Source organism: Callithrix jacchus, chromosome 2 (genome assembly GCF_049354715.1).
Source record: "Callithrix jacchus isolate 240 chromosome 2, calJac240_pri, whole genome shotgun sequence".
Taxonomy (NCBI): Eukaryota; Metazoa; Chordata; class Mammalia; order Primates; family Cebidae; genus Callithrix; species Callithrix jacchus.
Window position 1 is genome coordinate 77,250,878 of NC_133503.1, and position 15,469 is coordinate 77,266,346.

The 15,469-nt window shown below is 39.9% G+C and overlaps 1 protein-coding gene and 1 pseudogene across 50 annotated transcripts in view; one reads left to right on the top strand and one right to left on the bottom strand.

The window, feature by feature from the left end:
• The window catches only part of RAPGEF6 (Rap guanine nucleotide exchange factor 6), a 240,722-nt gene that overhangs the window by 208,462 nt on the left and 16,791 nt on the right, over positions 1-15,469 (top strand). For all 50 annotated transcript variants that reach the window (XM_035290921.3, XM_035290932.3, XM_035290926.3 and 47 more), the window contains one exon: positions 12,310-12,498. In XM_035290921.3, the coding sequence (XP_035146812.1) occupies positions 12,310-12,498 (189 nt within the window). The remainder of the gene's footprint in view (positions 1-12,309; positions 12,499-15,469) is intronic.
• On the bottom strand, positions 9,335-10,933 carry LOC103791343 (putative ATP-dependent RNA helicase DDX6 pseudogene; annotated as a pseudogene).

The window sequence follows — 15,469 nt, forward strand, 5'->3', positions numbered from 1 at the left end:
TCCACTGTCAATATTAGACAGATCAACCAGACAGAAAATCAACAAGGATACCCAGGGCTTGAACTCAGACCTGGAGCAAGCAAACCTGATAGACATTTACAGAACTCTCCACCCCAAATCCACAGAATACACATTCTTCTCAGCACCACATCACACCTACTCTAAAATTGACCACATAATTGGAAGTAAAGCACTGCTCAACAAATGCAAAACAACTGAAATCATAACACACAGCCTCTCAGACCATAGTGCAATCAAGTTAGAACTCAGAATTCAGAAACCGACCCAGAACCGCACGGCTTCATGGAAACTGAACAACTGGCTCTTGAATGTTGACTGGATAAACAACGAAATGAAGGCAGAAATAAAGAAGTTCTTCGAAACCAATGAGAACGAAGACACAATGTGCCAGAACCTCTGGGACACATTTAAAGCAGTCTCTAGAGGAAAGTATATAGCAATAAGTGCCCATATGAGGAGAATGGAGAGATCCAAAATTGACACCCTATCGTCAAAATTGAAAGAGCTAGAGGAGCAAGAACAAAAAAACTCAAAACCCAGCAGAAGACAAGAAATAACTAAGATCAGAGCTGAGCTGAAGGAGATTGAGACACGAAAAACCCTTCAAAAAATCAATAAATCCAAGAGCTGGTTTTTTGAAAAGATCAACAAAATAGACAGACCACTAGCCAGATTGATTAAAAAGAAAAGAGAGAACAACCAAATAGATGCAATAAAAAATGATAAAGGGGAAATCACCACAGATTCCACAGAAATTCAAACCATCATCAGAGAATATTACAAACAACTCTATGCGCATAAACTAGTAAACCTGGAAGAAATGGATAAATTCCTGGACTCCTGTGTCCTCCCAAGCCTAAACCAGGAGGAAGCTGAAACTATGAATAGACCAATAACAAGGTCTGAAGTTGAGGCAACAATTAAGAGCCTACCACACAAAAAAAGCCCAGGTCCAGACAGGTTCACAGCCGAATTCTACCAGACACACAAGGAGGAGCTGGTACCATTTCTTCTAAAACTATTTCAAACAATCCAAAAAGAGGGAATCCTTCCCAAATCATTTTACGAGACCAACATCATCCTGATACCAAAACCCGGCAGAGACCCAACAAAAAAAGAAAACTTCAGGCCAATATCCATGATGAACATAGATGCAAAAATCTTCAATAAAATATTGGGAAGCCGATTGCAACAGCAAATCAAAAAACTTATTCATCATGATCAAGTAGGATTCATCCCAGGGATGCAAGGCTGGTTCAACATACGCAAGTCTATCAATGTAATTCACCACATAAACAGAACCAAAAACAAAAACCACATGATTATCTCAATTGACACAGAGAAGGCATTTGACAAAATTCAACAGCCCTTTATGCTAAAAACCCTCAATAAACTCGGTATCGATGGAATGTATCTCAAAGTAATAAAAGCTATTTATGACAAACCAACAGCCAATATCATACTGAATGGGCAAAAACTGGAAGCATTCCCTTTAAAATCTGGCACTAGACAAGGATGCCCTCTCTCACCACTCCTATTCAATATAGTACTGGAAGTTCTAGCCAGAGCAATCAGGCAAGAAAAAGAAATAAAGGGTATTCAAATAGGAAAGGTGGAAGCCAAATTGTCTCTATTTGCAGACGACATGATAGTATACCTAGAAGACCCCATCACCTCAGCCCAAAAACTCCTGAAACTGATAAGCAACTTCAGCAAAGTCTCAGGATACAAAATCAATGTGCAAAAATCACAAGCATTCGTCTACACCAATAACAGACTTAAAGAAAGCCAAATCAAGAGCAAACTGCCATTCGCAATTGCTACAAAAAGAATAAAATACCTTGGAATACAACTCACAAGGAACGTAAGGGACCTCTTCAAGGAGAACTACAAACCACTGCTCAACGAAATCAGAGAGGACACAAACAGATGGGGAAACATTCCATGTTCATGGTTAGGAAGAATTAATATCGTGAAAATGGCTATACTGCCCAAAGTAATTTACAGAATCAACGCTATCCCCATCAAGCTACCATTGACTTTCTTCACAGAACTGGAAAAAACCACCATGAACTTCATATGGAACCAAAAGAGAGCCCGCATAGCCAAGTCAATTCTAAGCAAAAAGAACACAGTGGGGGGCATCACACTACCAGATTTCAAACTATACTACAAGGCTACAGTAATCAAAACAGCATGGTACTGGTACCAAAACAGAGATATAGACCAGTGGAACAAAACAGAGGCACCGGAGGCAACACAACATACATACAACTATACAATCTTTGATAAACCCGACAAAAACAAGCAATGGGGAAAGGATTCCATGTTTAACAAATGGTGTTGGGAAAACTGGCTAGCCATGTGCAGAAAGCAGAAACTGGACCCCTTCCTGACACCTTACACTAAAATTAACTCCAGATGGATTAAAGACTTAAACATAAGATCTGGCACCATAAAAACCCTAGAAGGAAATCTAGGCAAAACTATCCAGGACATAGGAGTAGGCAAGGACTTCATGAACAAAACACCAAAAGCATTGGCAACAAAAGCCAAAATAGAGAAATGGGACCTAATGAAACTCCACAGCTTCTGCACGGCAAAAGAAACAGTCACTAGAGTGGATCGGCAACCAACAGAATGGGAAAAAATTTTCGCAGTCTACCCATCTGACAAAGGGCTGATATCCAGAATTTACAAAGAACTCAAACAGATTTACAGGAAAAAAACAAGCCCATTCAAAAGTGGGCAAAGGATATTAACAGACACTTTACGAAAGAAGACATATATGAGGCCAACAATCATATGAAAAAATGCTCATCGTCGCTGGTCATCAGAGAGATGCAAATCAAAACCACATTGAGATACCATCTCACGCCAGTTAGAATGGCGATCATTAAAAAATCTGGAGACAACAGATGCTGGAGAGGATGTGGAGAAAAAGGAACACTTTTACACTGTTGGTGGGAGTGTAAATTAGTTCAACCATTGTGGAAGACAGTGTGGCGATTCCTCAAGGCCTTAGAAATAGAAATTCCATTTGACCCAGCAATCCCATTACTGGGTATATATCCAAAAGACTATAAATCGTTCTACTAGAAGGACACATGTACACGAATGTTCATTGCAGCACTGTTTACAATAGCAAAGACCTGGAATCAACCCAAATGCCCATTGATAATAGACTGGATTGGAAAAATGTGGCACATATACACCATGGAATATTATGCAGCAATCAGAAATGATGAGTTTGTGTCGTTTGTAGGGACATGGATGAATCTGGAGAACATCATCCTCAGCAAGCTGACACAAGAACAGAAAATGAAACACCACATATTCTCACTCATAGGTGGGTGATGAAAAATGAGAACACATGGACATAGAAAGGGGAGTACTAAACACTGGGGTCTATTGGGGGGAAAAGGGGAGGGCCAGTGGGAGGGGGAGGTGGGGAGGGATAGCCTGGGGAGAAATGCCAAATGTGGGTGAAGGGGAGAAGAAAAGCAAAGCACACTGCCATGCGTGTACCTACGCAACTGTCTTGCATGCTCTGCTCATGTACTCCAAAACCTATAATCCAATAAAAAATTAAAAAAAAAAAAAGTATTTCAGTAATAAAGATGAGAGAATGTTAACTTAATTTTCAGCAGAGTAATGATGGAGCTAATTAAGTTCATGGATTCAAAAATTATTTAGGGCAATTATTTAGGGATTACAGTAGCTCACACCTGTAATCCCAGCACTTGGGAAGCTGAGGGGAGTGGATCACCTGAGGTCAGCAGTTTGAGAACAGCCTGGCCAATGTAGTGAAGCCCTGTCTCTACTGAAAATACAGAAATAGCCGGGCATTGTGGCAGGTGCCTGTAATCCCAGCTTACTCAGAGGCTGAGGCAGGAGAATTGCTTGAACCTGGAGGTTGCAGTGAGCTGAGATCATGCCATTGCACTTTAGCCTGGGTGACAAGAGCGAAACTTCATCTCAAAAAAAAAAAAAATTATTTAGGAGATAAAATTAACAACTTATTCTACAACAATTTTAGAAAGAACTTTTATCCCACCAAACAATAGAGATAACATTTTATAGTACTTAAATCAAATTCCTGTTAAGAAAATCTATTTTTTGTGCTAAAAGTAGATGCTTTTAAAGTAACCATTTATTTTTTTTAATTTTACTTTAGGTGTATACTATATCCAGCATTTCTCCCCATGTTATCCCTCCCCACTCTCCCCACCCCGCACTGTCCCTTCCCTACCCGCCTCAACTGCCCCCAGTGTATGTTGCTCCTCTCTCTGAGTCCATGCGTTCTCATTGTTCAGCATGTTCAGCACCCACCTATGAGTGAGAACATGCGGTGTTTGGTTTTCTGTTCTTGTGTCAGTTTGCTGAGAATGATGGCTTCCAGATCCATCCCTGCAAAAGACACGAAGTCATCGTTTTTTATGGCTGCAAAGTATTCCATGGTATATATGTACTATATTTTCTTTGTCAAGTCTATCATTGATGGGCATTTGGGTTGGTTCCAGGTTTTTGCCATTGTATACAGGGCTGCAGTGAACATACAAGTGCATGTGTCTTTATAGTAGAACAATTTATAATTCTTTGGGTATATACCCAGTAGTGGGATTGCTGGGTCAAATGGAATTTCTATTTCTAGATCCTTGAGAAATCACCACACTGTCTTCCACAATGGTTGAACTAATTTACACTCCTCCCAGCTGTGTAGGAGTGATTTCTCCACATCCTCTCCAGCACCTGTCTCCAGATTTTTTTTTTTTTTTTTTTTTTTTGGAGTTCCAGTGGGCCTTTATTGAGAGAAATTAACGAAAATCAAGATTTTACCATGTTTTTTGAACCTTATAAACTCAACAGACTGATCCATATGAGTACATACAACATAACATCCCAACAAAAACACAGCCCCACTGGAACATCTGCCAATTAACAGAAAGCCAATTTTCCCTTTCCCCAATGTTTCAGAAATTTTGAGTTCCCACTGTTCACTTCTCAGTGGAACTGATCCCTTGTGGCTAGGGACATTGGAATTCTCTACCATTTTTACTTGAGAAAAAAAAACAAATTTCTTTTCCTTTGTTTCAAAAAAGGGAACAATGACTTTGTTTTCTCTAGGCGCCCCATCCCCCATAACCAATGGTTAAAATACAGCAGCCTGTCTGTATCTTAATAACCCAGCCCTGCCCCCTCCCTTGCCCAGCACTGTCTACTGGAGAATTTAAATACACTTCTGTTGGAACCTGTCAGCTGTGGAGGGGCAGAGTCCAGGTGCCAGGCTAGCTCCCTCTGACCTCATGAACTCTGAGAACCTTTAGTCACTTAACTCTTTACCCCAAAGATGAGTTTTTAGATCACAAAGGAGAGTAGATTTTCTTTGGGAGTTCACAAAAACTATCTTTAGAGATACAAAGTACACGTACAATCTCACAGATGTCCATCAAAAAGCTGACTGGCTTCAGCTCTCATGAGACCAATAATTTTGATAAAGGTATTTGGCAAGAAAATGATTCCACAGTAACAAATTTAAAGACCCATAGAACACTGAAAAAATAGCAACTTAAAAAAACATGGTTTAATTCTCAAGAACTTATTTCATTTTTTTTTTTTTTTTTTTTTTTTTTGAGACGGAGTTTCACTCTTGTTACCCAGGCTGGAGTGCAATGGCGAGATCTCGGCTCACTGCAACCTCCGCCTCCTGGATTCAGGCAATTCTCCTGCCTCAGCCTCCTGAGTAGCTGGGATTACAGGCATATGCCACCATGCCCAGCTAATTTTTGTATCTTTAGTAGAGACAGGGTTTCACCATGTTGACCAGGATGGTCTTGATATCTTGACCTCGTGATCCACCTGCCTCGGCCTCCCAAAGTGCTGGGATTACAAGCTTGAGCCACCGCGCCCAGCCAAGAACTTATTTCATTTTTTGTTACTCATCTACAAGGTCAGGAGTGTGGCTAAAGGCAGTTTCTGATGAGGTTATGAGCTTCAAAAGTGTTTCTGAATCCTTAGTGCAGACACCCTTTCTTTTGGGGGCAAAGTACCCTCCTTTCTGCCCTAATTAAAAATGAAAGAAAACAAAAACCCAAAAAAAGCCAAAAAATTTAAAAAAAAAAGTCATCAGAATGAGATGTTTTGATTCCAAAAACTTACACTCAAGGCTTTGGCTGTGTTGTCTTGTTTGAACCAAGCATGATGGTATCAAGCACAAAGCATGTGGCAAAGGAAAGATGCTCCCAGCTAATTCTGAAAACAAATACTGATAACCAAGCCCACCCCGCAACCCTTTGTGGCCAACCCATTTTATGCTGCTGGGACCAACTTGAAATAATTTAAGAGGTATATTTAGGTTTCCCTCTCCCTTACTTCCATGAAAGATCATTTTAGAATACACTTACTCTATTCCTACGGGAAAGGCAAAAGTTTCTATCCCCATCAGAATATATGGAGGAAAGGAAAAACATAATTTGCCTAAAGTTGGCAAGGTGTGTAACAGTCCATGGCCCATTACACAACTATACAACCAAAGGCTAAATGATGAGTTGTAGTTTTAGTATTAAAAATAGGGGGTAGTTCTCATCCAAATGAGCCACTGGAAAATATTACCATTACCTTAAAAAAATACATACCCAATATTGGAAAGAAGCGAAAACAACTTCCAATAGTAGCAATGATCCTTATTATGAGGGACCAAAAAAGAAAAGAAAAGACCAGGCTTTGACCTAGTCCTTAGAGCATCTTTCCATTTCACAATCCCTATTCAAGAGTCAACACCAAAACTGGACAGCTGCCTCTACAAGACTGTGTCCAGTGGTGGTGTCCCAGATAGTTTAAGTGCCACTCCTCATTAGAGGCTATACTTCAGTAATACTTGCAATTTTAAGTCTGTGCTTTAAGAGGGATTCACAGGCATGTGGCACCAGGCAGAGCAGTCTAAAGTTGGTGAAGGAGACTGCACTTTTTGTTTAGTCACTTACATGGTCTCTAGCGAGATACAGAATTGCATTTACACTCTTTTCTTCTATATGAATGATCCCTCTTATCTCGCAAGAGGTGGGGGAGAAAGAGAGCTGCATTGGTACAAGGGCAAGTTTTTTTGGTCAAAAGTTGACACCTTTTAAATTCCCTCTCCCACCCCTCCCTGGAAAAATGTTACTTCCTTAATTAGGGTTTCTATTTAGTAACCAAAATTGACTGGACGGAACATGAGAGACTTGGATTCCAAATAGATGAGCTTGCTCTTTTTTGGGTTTGTACCGCGCCGCTCTTGCTACAGTTGTTAAGGAATTAGAGCTCTGTCCTATCAGGAGGCATCTGTAGGATTTTGATCTCCAAGTAATTGTGGGTGAGTCACAAATAGTTTGCTCAGCAGTAAGCAGAGTCAAAAAAGCAACTTCAAGTAACTGATTTCTTTGTCAGAAGAGTTAAAACATTAATGTATATGCAGGACTTATTTTGTAATATTTTAGGGGTTTGAAAATGAAATATAGAAATCAATTTTTTTTGTTTTTTGTTTTCCCCCTTTCCTGATGCCTCCTGATTGACCTAGTACACTGGGTTAAAAGGGAATTAAAAACATTAAGAAAAAAAGTTCACTGGTTTTGATTTATCTCACTCCTTTTGCCTGGAGATTAGGCCAGACATCAAGCATGTTGGGAGGGGCACAGTTTAAAGCAACACTATTGACTGTAAAGCATTTGCCAGCAATTTACAGTGCAAAATGACAGAAATCAATTCTTGTCACGATGCAAGAGAATGACAAGCAGCTTTCTTTAGCATGAAAGTTAACAGCTCTTAGGTTGCCCATTCCTGCGAAAGTTTATGTATCAAGATGGGCAGAGGGCAACACATTTACACACTACAGAGAATGATCCACAGAAACTTAAGCTCCAGAACTGCTAACATTACCAAAGCTGGTACTGGCTAATATTCTGAAATGCAAATCTGTGCTTTATATATATGCTGCTCAACAACACTGCCACTCAACAGAATTCCCACCCTGCAAGGTAGATTAATCTTTGTCCCCTTTTGCGGAGCTTGAAATATTCCTCAAACTTTTAGAAAGGGCGAAGAAGCAAAATCAGAGCTTCTAAAAACAAGTCTTGAATTATCAATGTTTTGAAGCTTCCTTGCTCTCTTTGGTTAACCTACTCCAAAGGTACTAGATGAGACAGTGTGGCAGCAGACAGTACGCCCCAGATTTCTGGGTCCCTTTACTAACACAGGGTACCATAGAAATCTGCTCTCTACAACAGGAAGTACTTTCTAGAATTTAGTGTTGCATAAAACTGAGCCCCTCTCATCTTTAGCTGCTCCCTTAATCACTCTAATCCCCTTAAACCCAGCAACCTTCATCCAAAAAAAAAAAGTATATGTGTGTGTGTGTGTGTGTGTGTTTGTGTGTGTGTGTATGAACCCAGGAAAAAACTTATTTACAAAGTTTATACAAGTATACACACCCAATTTTTTATGGGATACACTTTGCCACAGAGGAAAGAGGCTCAAGGCTCTGACATGTCCACACATCAAGTGCCATACTGCTACTGGAGGGGCGCGTGTAAACCAGTCTTCAGTGTCTGCTGTAGAGCACAAAAGCTTGTCATATGGCTCCTGCAATGATAGACTGCTCTTTCCTTTGGGAGCAATGATGTTTTATCTACTCAACCCAGAAGAAATTTTTACTTGGGATTGTTTTTTAAATACATGTATTTACAGTGTGGATGAACTGCAGCTGCATTATCAACTCCTCCACATAAAGAAAAAGAAAATGGTGTTTAACATTACTAGTAAGTTTCATCTTCTAGCCCTGGGCTTGAGTACTGGGTAGAAAGGGAAGAGACTTTAACTTGAAACTAAATGAAAAGACAAAAATTTCTGAAAGAAAAAGAAAAAAGGAAAGAAAGAGTTACTATTGTTGATTCCTTGGGCTGTCTAAAAGATGATGTTCTGAATGGTCTCATAGCATAAGGCACTTCGCACAAATAAGTAATAAGCTCTTCAGGCTTAAAAAACGGATGAGTTATCAAGGAGAAGTTGAAATGTACTCGAGAATCAGCTGTTGGAGAACTTTGAAATCATAGACAAGCTTGTGTGTTCATTAAGATTCTTCTCTTTTTAGGGTTTCTCCCCTTCTCTTCTTTCTTTTCCTTCCTTGTCTCCTTTCCCCAGAAAACATTTTTTAAAAACCAGCAGTTAGTGCAACTGATGTTCAGTCAGCACACAGTGCAAACAAGTAGAACAAAAAGGTATATTCCTTCTTTTCAGCATTTTTCTCTTCACCAGTTAAAAAAAGAAAAAATGTCTGAGCTCCTTTAAGTCTTCATAGTTCCAAAATAAAAGATGAAAAACTCACAAAGAGAAGAGCATTCCCCCAAAACGATGTGTACCAGATCCAAACGAGCCTTCTGTAAGTTTGTCAAAGCATGCTTGTTAAGGTATCTCATCTTCTACAGGCTCGCTGTGGTATTCTGCCACATACAGGCTCTTGTCAGTGTTGCTTACAATAGGTTTAATTTCTGTTCCCAGCTGCTCCTCAATACTTTTCAGATTGAAGCAATCATCATATGTGATCAAGTTGATGGCTAAGCCAAGATGACCAAAGCGACCTGATCTTCCAATATGATGGAGATAGGTCTCTGCCAGCTTTGGGAAATCAAAGTTTATTACCACATTCACAGCTTGTATATCAATACCTCGGGTAAACAGATCCGTGCAAACAAGATTGTGGCATAAGCCATTTCAGAAATCATGAAATACACGATTTTGATGTTCCTGCCTTATTTTAGCATGAATATAGAAGCAAGGATAACCCAGTTGAGAAATCTTCTTGGCTAGCAATTCAACTCGCTGAGAGGAGTTACAGAAAATGATCGACTGGTATTTCTGAAGCCTGGAGAAAAGTGTGTTGAGGCAGTGTACTTTTTGGCACTCAGTTACATATGCGTAGTACTGGGTTACTCCCTTTAGAGTTAGTATTTTCCATCAGGTTAATCTCGTAGGGTTTCTGTAAATGGGAATTCATGAACTTCTGTACACTAAGAGGGAAAGTAGCGGAATATAATCTGCCTGTTTTTAGGTAGCGTGAGAATAATATCCTCCATTATCTGCACAAAATCCTGTGACAGCAACTTATCTGCCTCATCTAATACTATCATCTGGACATGATCAACCTTTGCTATTCCTTTCTTAATAAGATCCAGGATTCTCCCAGGCGTAGCAATCACCACATGCACTGTATCATCAAGCCTCATTATGTCATCTCGTAAATTGGTTCCTCCGATGGTTGCCATCACTTTGACCCCTCCCATGTGTTTGCTGACCTGGATGCAAATTTGACCTGTAGAGCAGGTTCTCTAGTGGGAAAAATCACCATTGCTTGTATATTGTCCTTCTTCAGGTCTAGCCGTTCAAGTAAGGGAATGAGGTAGGCACCGCTCTTGCCTATTCCATTTTTTGCTCTAGCTGAGATATCCCAACCAGATAAAGAAATGGGAATGCTCTCGTCCTGAATAGGAGATGGCTTTTCCCAGCCTATTTCAAAAATTCCCATTGGTGACTCCCTTTTCAGACAGTTATCTTCAAACTCATTTCCTTTTGTGGAGGTCACACCCGAGTTTTGATTCTTAGATCCTTTGGAGTTTTAAAGTCTTTTTCCAGTCATCACCAGGTTTAATAGTGGTGATCATACTCTGTGCTTCCTGCTGAGTGCCATTATTGATTGTGTTGGTGTTTTTCAGCTGGTTCATCTGTTGCTGTGTCTGTGTGCCCCCTCCTCCAGGGCCACCACTGGGTTTCACAGGGCCCCTCAGCTGACCATTTTGACTGGACAGACCCATTATAACAGGGTTCTCTGTTCTGGCTGTGCTCATGCTATTTTAGTTGCAAAGGTGTCTTTCAAACTTCAAAACTTTTGAAAGTCAGTAAAGAAACTGTAATCGTTTATTAGGCTCTCCAAAATGAAGAGATAAATATGTCTTGCTCAATAAATGAGTCCTTTATTGCATTGCAGGCAAACACCTGTAAGTCTCTGAATGGTAAGCAGCAATAACTTGCTCACTTGCACAGAATCAACTTTTTATTTTTAAAAAGCCTCTAACAAGCTTGAGCTATTTCTGAATTCACTCATGTCAGTCTCCTACTCTGCCTGCTCTCGTGGCACTGCCGAAGTCACCACCAGGCTAAGCTCTGTCTCCAGATTTTTTAATGATGGCTATTCTAACTGGCGTGAGATGGTATCTCAATGTGGTTTTAATTTACATTTCTCTAATGACCAGTGATGATGAGCATTTTTCTTATGTTTGTTGGCCTCATATATGTCTTCTTTTGAAAAGTGTCTGTTCATATCCTTCGCCCACTTTTGAATGGGGTTGTTTTTTTCTTGTAAATCAGTTTTAGTTCTTTGTAGATTCTGGATATTAGCCCTTTATGGGATGGGTAGATTGCAAAAATTTTTTCCCATTCTGTTGGTTGCCATTTTGCTCTAATGATGGTTTATTTTGCTGTACAGAAACTCTGAATTCTAATTAGATCCCATTTGTCTGTCTTGGCTTTTGTTGCCATTACTTTTGGTGTTTTCGTTGCCATTGCTTTTGGTGTTTTCGTCATGAAGTCCTTGCCTATGCCTATGTCCTGGATGGTTTTGCCTATGTTTTCTTCTAGTGTTTTTATGATGTTAGGTTTTATGTTTAAATCTTTAAGCCATCTGGAGTTAATTTTAGTGTAAGGTGTCAGGAAGGGGTCCAGTTTCTGCTTTCTGCACATTACTAGCCAGTTTTCCAAACACCATTTATTAAACATGGAGTCCTTTTCCCATTGCTTTTTGTGAGGTTTGTCAAAGATCAGTTGGTTGTAGATGTGTAGTGTTGCTTCTGGGGCCTCTTTTCTGTTCCATTGGTCTATGTCTCTGTTTTGGTACCAGTACCATGCTGTTTTGATTACTGTAGCCTTGTAGTATAGTTTGAAGTCCGGCAGTGTGATACCTCCAGCTTTGTTCTTTTTGCTTAGGATTATCTTGGCTATAGGGGCTCTCTTGTGATTCCATATGAAGTTTAAAGTGTTTCTTTTTTCAGTTCTGTGAAGAAGGTCATTGGTAGCTTGATGGGGATAGCGTTGAATCTATAGATTACTTTGGGCAGTATGGACATTTTAATGATATTAATTCTTCCTAACCATGAGCATGAAATGTTTTTCCATCTGTTTGTGAAAGTAACTATTTATTATTGCCAGTGGTGATAACCTTGCCTAAAAACATGCAGTTACCTATTTCTTACTCTTTCCTATTAGTGACCAAGAATTTAAGTGAGAAAAAATCAGCCAAATCATCTGAAATGTCTCCAGTGCCTATGAGATCAGCTGGCCAAACAAGTAAAGTCCACTTGCATCAACCCCACAGAGTAAGCCAGGTGCTTCAGGTGCCAGCTGTTAATTTGTACCCCATCAGGAAGAAGGGACAAACAAAAGACCCTGCATTGAGTGAGTATACACCATTAATATTATATGCATTTAACTGAAATTTTCAGGGGAGTTAGAATGAAAAATCATTACACATGTTTAGGAGATAAGCTGTTATAGATTGTGTAATACAGTCACTGCATGAATCAAAAAATGTTTTATTTTGCCTACAGATGTTTGCTGACAGCATATATGTTTTCAATGCCAACATTGGATTTCCTATAATGCTGAAATCTGTTGATCAATAGAAGATTTACAGCAATAAATTTTGGGTACCAAGGGCTTACTGCATTCAAAGGTGTATTTAATGAAATATCTAATACAGACAAAATCTATAAAAACCTATGGAAATGGCCAGGTGTGGTGGCTCACACCTGTAATTCCAGCACTTTGGGAGGCCAAGGTGGGCAGATCACGAGGTCAGGAGTTCGAGCCCAGCATGACCAACATGGTGAAACCTCATCTCTACTACAAATACAAAAGATAGCTGGGTGTGGTGATGGGCACTTGTAATCCCAGCTACTCGGGAGGCTGAGGCAGGAAAATCATTTGAACCCAGGAGGTGGAGATTGCAGTGAGCCGGGATCACACCATTGCACTCCAGCTTGGGCAACAGGGTGAGACTCCGTCTCAAAAAAAAAAAGAAGAAGAAAAAGAAAAGAAAACTGTGGAAATGAAGTTGCTTATTCCAAAAATGGCTATACGATGTTTTTGTCCTTAATGACCTCTTCTGAAAACCTAGTTAGGAAACAAGAGAATGTCATATTTATAAAGTATAGACCACACTGTTTTTTTCTTTTAGGCCAGTTAGTAATTATCCATATTACTTTTATTTATTGTGTTAACAGTATCACTGTTTTAGCTTTTAGATGAGAAACTAGGTTAGATTTGCTTCCTAGCATTATTACTCAGGTCATGCATTGTATGTAGTATATGTTTAGTAGAACTTTATTTATTGTTTGAGATACAAAGTTGGATAAGAAATACTTTCTCCTTTGCCAGATTTCAGTTGGGTGATGTGGATAGTCACACAGATAACTTCAGTATAATATGTCTTCTTGTTATGCCAGAGGTATATGTAGAATGTATAGAAGAACAAAACAAGAGCTTTTAACTTAGAGGTAAGATAGGGTTTCAGAAAAGGGCTTTTTGGAAATAACATCTAAGCAGTCTGAAAGATTGGCAAAGAAGAAGATAATTAGGCAAAAAGTTCCAGAGAAGTTGCTTCAGGCAGAGGAAACAGCTTGGTATGTGCAAGAAAACACAAGCGCTTTGCTGACTCTGAGTGGAAATTATATCCAGTGATGACAGACAATAGTAATTAAAGCTAATACTTGGGAGACCAGTGCCAGGCGTGGTTCAAAGTGCTTTACTAACTTTATCATTCTTCATAATAACGCCACAAGATAAGTGGTGTTTTTACGCTCATTTTACAAAGGAAGCATAGAGGCTAAAAGAATCCTGACTGGCTTTAAATCTTTGCTTTTAACTACTGTACTAAACGGCTTCTAAGATGCAGAGGATGAAGACAGGTATGCTGAAATTACAATGTGCCATGCTTAAGGAAAGTTATCAGTGAGAAGCCATTGAAGAGACTTGAACAAAGGGGTTCAAACTATGTTTGAGAAAGCCTGTATAAGGCACAGCAAGACTGGAGGAGAGACCTCAGATGGAAAGCTAGTCTAACAGTTAGCTAGAAATTGCCCAGGGCCTGGACTAGTTTGGTGGCTATGGAAATGAAGAGAGAATTAGAAGAAGAATTAGTGAAGTTGATAAATTTGTTGGTAGGAGTGAGAGGGGGCCAAGTTAGCTCTGGGTTTTTTTTTGTTTGTTTTTTTTTTTTTGAGACAGAGTTTCTCTCTTGTTACCCAGGCTGGAGTGCAATGGCGCGATCTCAGCTCACTGCAACCTCCGCCTCCTGGGTTCAGGCAATTCTCCAGCCTCAGCCTCCTGAGTAGCTGGGATTACAGGCACGTGCCACCATGCCCAGCTGATTTTTTTGTATTTTTAGTAGAGACGGGGTTTCACCATATTGACCAGGATGGTCTCGATCTCTTGACCTCGTGATCCACCCGCCTCGGCCTCCCAAAGTGCTGGGATTACAGGCTTGAGCCACTGCACCTGGCCATGGTTTTTTTACTTGAGTATCTAATTGAGAGGCAGCATTACTTGTACCATGTAGCTTTCTTTCTTTCTTTTCTTTTCTTTTATTTTTTGAGACAGTGGCTCAATCTTGGCTCACTGCAACCTCTGTTTTTCAGGTTCAAGCAATTTTCTGCCTCAGCCTCCTGAGTAGCTGGGATTACAGGTTTGTGCCATGTGCCACCATACCCAGCTAATTTTTGTATTTCAGTAGAGATGGGGTTTCGCCATGCTGGCCAGGCTGGTCTCAAACTCCTGACTTAAGGTGATCCACTGCCTTGGACTCCCAAAGTGCTGGGGTTACAGGCGTGAGCCACTGCACCCAGCCCCATATAGCTTTCTTCATTTTTTATTATAATACAGCTATTTATATGATGCATATGTTTATATTACATTTAATGAAGGGTAGTGTGAGTATGCTATGATCTAAATTTTTTCATTGGCCAGTGGCTGCTTCTTATTATGTCAAATCCTCATCGCAGTTTGCTTACTTTATGTTTTAAGAACAGTACCAATACGTCTTTGACATTCCTTAGAGAAGGTGAATCTAAAAACGTCAATATATTGAAACCATTGCTAAGTTTGAGGTAAATTAAACAGGACCAGCCTTTAGACAAGGGTAATGATTGAGCTTTAAGGAATCTTTCCACTGTACTACATACTATCTTTCTATACATTCATGATTCTTTCTGTTGTTTACTTCTCTCCCATAGTGTGAATTTAGTGCTCTTGAAAGGGGCTGGACTGGCAGCCCTGCAGCCTCTTCTGTATACCCACAGCACAGATGCACCACAGGTAGTGACAGTGCCAACATTCCTACACTGCCTCTGCCACATGCCTCGTCCTGACT